We start from the raw sequence: 8,000 nt of genomic DNA on the forward strand, positions 1-8,000 counted from the left end.
AATATTTCAGGGTTGAGTCACTACAGACTCACAAAGTTTGAGATTTGCTTCCAAAATAGTGATTAACTTTAATTGTGGTCTGAGGCTGCTGCTCTACAACAATAGACAGTGTTGTATTGTGAAGGCTTTTCTGGCAATGACACAGTGTAAAAATTCTCTACAGTTACGTCAGTGAGTGATATATTGTCACTGATACCCATAATGGAAAAAGAAGACTTGGGTTGTAAAAAAAAGGTGGAGTTTTCCTGTGAAAACCTGGGTGTGAATTTCTGAGTGCAAACCCCTCTCTGATCCGGTCTAACCTCACCTGACAGCCCAGCAAACACACCCCAAGGCCTGTGAGCTGAAGTGAGCCATAAACCAGTCATGCTCCCATCCCCCAGCGTGATGGGTAAAGAGCAAATCCTCCATTGGAGACCAAATGGTTAAGTTGGGTGGGGTGACAGCAGTTTAACCCTCAACGTCACACTGATGACTTAAATTTCTACAAGAAAAAAGAGGAGACAAAATGAAAGAGGCAGAAAAAACTGCTGGGCTGGCAGAAAAGTAGGCAACACAAACTCTGAAAGGACATCCCAACTCACACACATTCGTCCTCCCACCATCAACGCATGCTCCATCCTCTCGGTTCAACCGGTGTATGTCCAAGGTGCAGCCTTGGGGGAATCAGACCAACAACAATACAAGACTGACCAGGTCAGCTCAGTCTTGACCACATCAGAGCCACTGACAAACATCAGAGCTAATCACTGGAAGAACAGAGGAACCAAAGCTCACCTGGCTGCATGCAGACCACTCACATCAGTTGGAGAAGCAGGTAAAGATGTTCTTCTTTTGTAATAAATCTGTTTGAGAGAGGAGAGGTGAAAGGCTTGAACAGAGGCTCATTTTTCAAATGGTTTACATTTGACTGGATTGATCTATACCTTTGATGTGGTGCACCTTGCCAGACTTTCCAAATTTAGAGGTAATGCATAAAAGTGGTAGAGTAGTCTTGCAAATAAAGGAAGGCTTTGACAGAGTGAGATTTAAGTATATCCACGGTGAAATGTAGTTTTGTCTTTTCTTCTTTCAGTCAGTTTATTTTATGAATTAGAATGCTTAAATCAGGATCAAGGTGGATAGACACTTTTGCAGTCAATCAATTTACAATGATTTTACAAACAAGCTTATACCTGGAAATGAATGAACTAAGAAAAAACAGCTGTGGTTGTTGGAAGTTTCCAAATGACACACATCTTGGAAAGTCACTTTTACTGCCAGACATGTTTTTTCCACATAATACTTAACCATAAACACAGTTACTCTCTCAGCTCTGGATGCAGTAAGCCATCCTAACTCTTCCAAATGTTTCAAAGTCATGAGGCGGATTTCAGCAAAGCCATCGACTGGAGCCGATCCTGCAAAAACCCATGCAGTGCAAATACAACCCGTTGTGTAATTAACATAGCTGGCCCAGACACAAATCCCCTGGCAGGAAATTAGCATTATCATATTCCTCTGCATGTGTTTCTCCTTAGTCTGTCAGACAGATTGTAGCCAACATTTGTTTTCAGTTATATTTGTTCCATTATGCAGAGATCTGTAAAGACCTGACTCACCATTCTCAGCAGCTGAGATATTTAATTGTAAATGATGGCATACATTATTAATGACTATTGTTTTGTAATGAGAAGTGTATTCCTTCTGTTGTCTGGGTGGATGAATACACTGTTTCTATGAAATCACTGCAAATCTCAGTTAAATCAATAAAATAACATAGTTCTCTCCACATCATTAATTTTATATTTACACTTTATCCATATTTTTGACACCTTGGATAAGTGTTTGGTGACTCTCATTTTTCAAGTGCCTGTAAAAAGACAGATATGCCTACTGTTGCACTAAATATTTATCAGATGGACAATTTGACTGATTAATTTAATCCAGAAAGCTTTTATAAGGCTGCTGGGCCATAACAGTAGAAAGGCTGAAAGGAAGCATTTTCTCAATGTAGAGGTTACTAACCTGCTGAGTTGCATGCCAAGTAACTGTAAGGTCAAAAGCCTCTGCAGTCTGACAGCAAACTGCGTCATGCTCAGAACAGGTCTTTTTTTCTTTACTATGAACTCAAAAACTGCTAAATGTCTTGTACTTCAAGAGTAAGAGTTAGGTGTATGTGTAAATAATTAGCAGTGCCGTCATTATAAAGGTGTGAAGAATGGCATGTAAAAAAGAGAAGTCACTTCAGGCTAACCAGCTGACCAGCCAAGGACAGTACAAGGACTGATGTAAACATGTGTCCATTCATTTAAACAGTCATTTGTCTTTGACGTGCAGTTCCTATAAATGTTCTGGGGACTAAGGTCTGGCTGTGTAATTGATCATACAGGATTACAAACATGTGTAGAGGAATGATCACTGTTAACAAATGCACATTGGGCAAACACAGCAGGAGCTCTAATGAGCTTGCATGGCTGATCATGGATAAGTGTTGCCCCTATCCTCACACAAGTCAGCCAGGATTATCCTGTTGCATTCAAGCCTTTGCCGTCATTGCTAGAAATTAGCACAATCTCACGCCGGCATATTTAAAGATCACCAATCCTTATGGTGGCTAGCCTCTGCAAAAACAAGTTGCTTGGCCAGCGTCCAGTAAAATCCCACTGCCAGATTAGACCTGACCCCCGACGCATAATACCATCACCTCTGCTCACAATATTTTACAGTACAGTGCATCATATTTGTGCTTTATGCTTTACTTGTAGAGCCAAACCAACGTGCCTTCCTTCTTACAGTTACTGCACTTACTTTATCGGGCATAGAGGACTCACCAGAGAATGTCCTGTATGCTGTACACTCCATGACACCACCAGAGCATCTCTCAGCAGCTTCAGTCAAATATCAGTCATCCCCAAAAGTGAATACATTTACAACATTTGATTTGTCAGACATAGCAATATCCTCCCACATTAAAATAGCTCAGGTTTGATGAGCATGCGCTTACAGCTTTGGCAGAGAGGCTAGATGGCCTCTTGCTGGATCCACTTCTAAACCCCTCTGAGTTGTGCATTTGGAGACGATCTTCTGTTCATTGGAATTATTCTTAAGTGTATTGTATTTGTGTACCTTTTGTTTATCCCATCCCCTGTTGGCTGAAAACACACTGTAAGTTTGCATCAAGCAGATCAATTAAACCCTGATCACACAGCGCAAAATTAGCTCAAAGGTCAGCAAAGGACTCATGGGGATTTGTGAGTGGCGTTAAAAAGAGATCAAGAATTCCACCAAGGGAGGGAGGGTTGTACATGTGGAGGTCAGCGAACAAAAAAACTGGTAGGCTTAGCCTGTTTGTAAGTGGGCCATGTCTCAAGTGCTGAAAAGGCTTAGTACACTATACCATGCGATTATGACCTTTGATCCTCACAGAATCTTATTGGCCAAAAGGAGCTTTGGTGTCATCGTGAATGATTGGCTGGCACATGTTGAATGAAAAAGCTAGTGGTACAAATAGAGGGAAGTGAGAGGTACAGCCCCATTACTTGCTACAACGCTTGATTACTCGCTGAAGGAGGACATAGGCAAGAGGGAACTTACAAGGTAAGCTGGGTTTCTAGGAGGCAAAGTCTTTGATACATCTGAGTGATAGGGTTGGTACAGGTTCCTTTGGTAGACATTAGTCTTGCAACTTTAGCGATTGGGTTTTATCTTTGTGGAAGCAAGAATCACGCTTTTACCATTTGTGCAGCACCTTGTGCTCCAAAGTTGGGTCAAGAAGCTTTGACCCCTGTACAGTGAGAAAACAGGGGCACATATCTCACAACAGATGCACCGGCTTTGTCTTTGAAGTGCACCAGTCCATGGAAAACCATGGCCTACCCAAAATGAGTTCCAGACAAACGTGGAGTGCATCAAAAATTTAAACAAGCACCAGATGGCAGCTGAGAAGAATCAAGGAGAGGCTTAGGACATGGACTGAATAGAGGATGGGAGAGCTGACTTTGGATTTTGTTCCTTTCTTCTGTTTTTTTGTTTTGTTTTGTTTTGTTTTGTTTTGTTTTTGTACCTACATTACATAGTTTAAATTGTTTCAGGCATTTTGCTTTTGCAACTCACTTTTCCTCCCCTTTTCCTGAACTGTCATCCCTAAAGGGAAACAAGTCAGCTCTCCTCAACTCAATATGTGCAGTAATGTGTGTGCCCTTGCATATGCATTCATTTAAAATTCTTATAGAATCAGCTGTAGAAACAAAAGGACTGAACATAGAGTTGTGTTGCAGTCAAAGCCTGGTGAACAGTATGTATCTTACAACTAACATGTAAGTCTTCAAGTCCGAGCTTTCCTAAGTCCTAATGCAATTAAAGTTGACCTCTCTTTGCATCCTGTCTTTGGAGCTTTACCTGTCCTGGCAGGCAAAGTAATGACCTGGAAAGAGCAGCACTAACTTGCTCTGTTGGCATCTGCCATTGGAATTCAATGATAATGGCATTAGTGGTAGAGTAGGCGACCTATGCTAGTTGAAGGCTAATTTTGACCACAGTTTGTATTTGCGAATACTCTAAGTGTCAGTGTCAGTATTGAAGGTCTTACCAAGACTGTTGTTAATCCAGAATTACAGAACAGATAAAGGTTCTCATGTGCAAACAGTTGTATGGGTCATCACTTACTAATCCCTCAAAGTCCTCAATCCTTTACAAATGATATCATCTTATCTGATCCTCTTTACCTTGGATATGGAGTATTCAGATGTCTCTTTGCTTTACAGCCTCTGTAACACTATGTAGCACATTACACAGCTGTTTGTCTATCATATTGTTTTTCTCCTTTTCTTTAATAGATTGGACAGTGAAATGGCACTTCTCCTGAGTCTTCTCTGCATCTTGTGCCTGGTCAGCCCAGCTATTAGCCAGGACATGCTTTACGAGGAATTTTTGGCCCAGGTCCAAGCCTGCCCTAAAGAGTGTCGCTGTCCTCCCAATTTCCCTCGTGCTGTCTACTGTGACAATAAAGGCCTGACGAGCGTCCCCAAAATCCCTCCACACACATGGTATCTCTACTTGCAGAACAATTTAATAGAAGTGCTGTCAGCTGATGCCTTGCGTAACGCCACACAGCTGCGCTGGCTGAACCTAAACCGCAACAAAATCACTAGTGAAGGACTGGAAGAAGGTGTCTTGAATTCAATGTCTCACCTGGTGCACCTATACATGGATGACAACCTTTTGTCTTCGGTGCCGTCTCCCCTGCCAGCCACCCTGGAGCATCTACGTCTCTCTCGCAACCGCATTTCCAAGATCCCTGCTGGCGTCTTCATTGGTCTGGATAAGCTTAACCTCCTGGACCTCCAGGGGAACAAGCTGATGGATGATGCTGTGACTGAGGTGAGCCTGAAGGGTCTAAACAACCTAGTACAGATCAACCTAGCCAAGAACCAGCTGACAAGCATGCCTCTTGGCCTACCACCCACCACCACTCAACTTTTCCTTGATGGCAACAACATTGAGAAGATCCCAGTTGGCTACTTCAAAGGTTTACCCAAAGTGGCATTTCTGAGGCTCAACCACAACAAACTTGGCAGCAGTGGAGTTCCCAAAAATGTGTTTAATGTCTCCAGCATTTTGGAATTGCAGCTGTCCCATAACCAGCTGACTGAGGTGCCCCTCATTCCCTCAGGCCTTGAACACCTTCACCTTGACCACAACAAGATCAAAAGTAAGTCTTTGGCATTTTCTCAAAGCATCTGCTGCTTGTTTTCTAATTATAGTGATTCATTTCAAATGTAGATGCATAAAGGAAATTTTTTTTGCTGCATCATTGGAAAGAATTATTTATCATATTTTCTATAATGGTATTGTAAGTTTTGTAACATGAACTCCTTTCATGTTTTTACAGGTGTAAGTGGCTCCAATGTCTGCCCTGTCTCCGTTGACGCTGTTGACGACTCTGTCAATGACAGTGTTCCTCGATTGCGCTACCTCCGACTGGATGGCAACGAGATTAAGCCACCAATTCCTAGGGATGTCATCCTCTGCTTCCGTCACCTTAGGTCGATTGTCATCTAAGAAAAGGAAAATCATTTGTTGTTATGTTGTTGGAAAATTCTAATTTCTCACAACCAATGACTTGGCAGTGTGGATGCTGGTCTGATAAATGAGACCTGTGAAACTGTACATCAAAAATGGTGACATGAGTAATATTTGCATGTTTGTGAAATATTTGACACTAGTTGGAATCAACTTATTCTATTGTTGTGTCTTGAAGAAAAGCTAATTTTTCAGTTCCAGAAAATCTTATTTTTCCAGTAGAATTTTGATAAAATCCAAAAGTGACAACAAAGTCGATAAGGAACTGATTGGTTCAGATGCTTTAATTGAGGCTGCAATCTGTTGACCACTAGTTGTGCCTTATATTGGTGTCAACATCTGCATGTAGAATTCTGAACCAAAATCTATTACAACATAGCATGACTGTGATTTAGGGGGACTATATGTATTTATGGCATGTGGACATCTTTGAGGACTCATTGTCATTATTCTTTCTTGAGCAGGAGGCAGACCTTATGAATGAGAAGGGAAATATCACTAGGGTTTTTTTCTTTTGTTACAGGAAAACTTTTTACTGCTTTATATTTGTAGACTTGAAGCCAAATGAATGGTCTTGTGTTCTTGTCAACTTGAGGAAATTACTCTATTCTACAATTATGCACATTTACTGTAGGTAATTTATTTTTATTTAATATTGTTTGAGAAAAAAAAGTACAAAAAAGTACAAACATGAGAGTCCTGTGAATATTCATGGCCAATATTCCTTAATGTTTTGTATGCAAAAGAAATGTGATAACTATTTTTTAAAAAATGCCAACACACTAAATTCTTAATTCTGGTCATTATTTTTCTGAATTAGTTGAGCAAGAGATTTCATTTTAATTGTCTTCAATTTAAATAAAATTTCAAAAAATGAAAATGTGATTGTGTCTTTTTTTTTTTTTTTTTTTTTTTTTCATTTTTCTCCATCACTGTAACCTAAATGTAAATATTTGTCAGAAAAAACAATCATAATATCTGGGGTAGCCTGCAATTTTCATTTGCCATAATCAAACATCAGAATTAGGGAGTTTTTTCCGACCGTGTTTTATTCAGGACATATTGGATTATAATAATTCTTATAATTAGACAGTGAACAATCAGTAGATCATCATCTACAGAACATCTTCCATGAATCAGTAGACTCCCATTAAATGAATTGTGTAGCCATGACAGAAATCCTGTCTTGAATGACATGTTCACACTGTTTTGAGCTATGAAACTACATTAGTATGAAATAACATGCACAGAGCAGGGCTTCCAACTCCCAATTATTTATTCCTCTGCCCAAATATTTGAAGGCTCCAGATAAGACTAAGCCAAAAATAAAATCTCAGTTCTTTTCAACACATAATCCATGTTTCTGCTGGCATAAAATTTCCACCCCATTGTCAGTCACCACATGACTTCTCAGGCTCCATACAATGCACTCTCTCATATACTGTGGGCATCAATCATTGTGTCTAGACGTTTTGGGCAAATTTCATTTGATTCTTTGCCTTCTGAGAAAGTCTGGTAGGAGAAAAGCTCTGAATATAAATCCAAGCTTATGTGGCAGGTGCAGAACGATTTCTGGCAGTCCCACTACGTCCTTTTCCCCTCACTCATCAAAAGGTCTAGAGTTACCATAGGAGTGAGAGGGAGAGGTGGGCAGGTTGAGACAAAGTAGTAGCCAAATAAAGCTGACAGGGTAAAACTAACTGGTAGCTTCCCGGGTGTCCTACTTTTTGTTTTATCAATGGACACTAATGTCAGACTGTCTGTCTATGTGTGCATCTCTTTGAATGCATGCCTACATCTGTACAGCACTGAAAAAAAGTACTTGCCTTGTGCTTACCACAGATCAGCTCATTCTCTGTCAAGTCAAACGATATTATCCCACGACTGAAAGCAGATCTGTAGTTATAGCAAAACTTTTAGTAAAGTGACGGTGCAAA

The 8,000-nt window shown here is 40.4% G+C and overlaps 1 protein-coding gene across 1 annotated transcript; it reads left to right on the top strand.

Moving 5' to 3' along the window:
- The first annotated feature begins 300 nt into the window (after positions 1-300).
- kera (keratocan) lies at positions 301-6,943 on the top strand. Its single transcript, XM_018685620.2, has 3 exons — positions 301-817; positions 4,818-5,692; positions 5,873-6,943. Exons 1-3 carry the CDS (start codon positions 786-788, stop codon positions 6,040-6,042), a joined length of 1,077 nt encoding a protein of 358 aa, XP_018541136.1. The 5' UTR covers positions 301-785; the 3' UTR covers positions 6,043-6,943.
- Positions 6,944-8,000: the final 1,057 nt, after the last annotated feature.

This window comes from Lates calcarifer, linkage group LG18, assembly GCF_001640805.2.
Source record: "Lates calcarifer isolate ASB-BC8 linkage group LG18, TLL_Latcal_v3, whole genome shotgun sequence".
NCBI lineage: Eukaryota > Metazoa > Chordata > Actinopteri > Centropomidae > Lates > Lates calcarifer.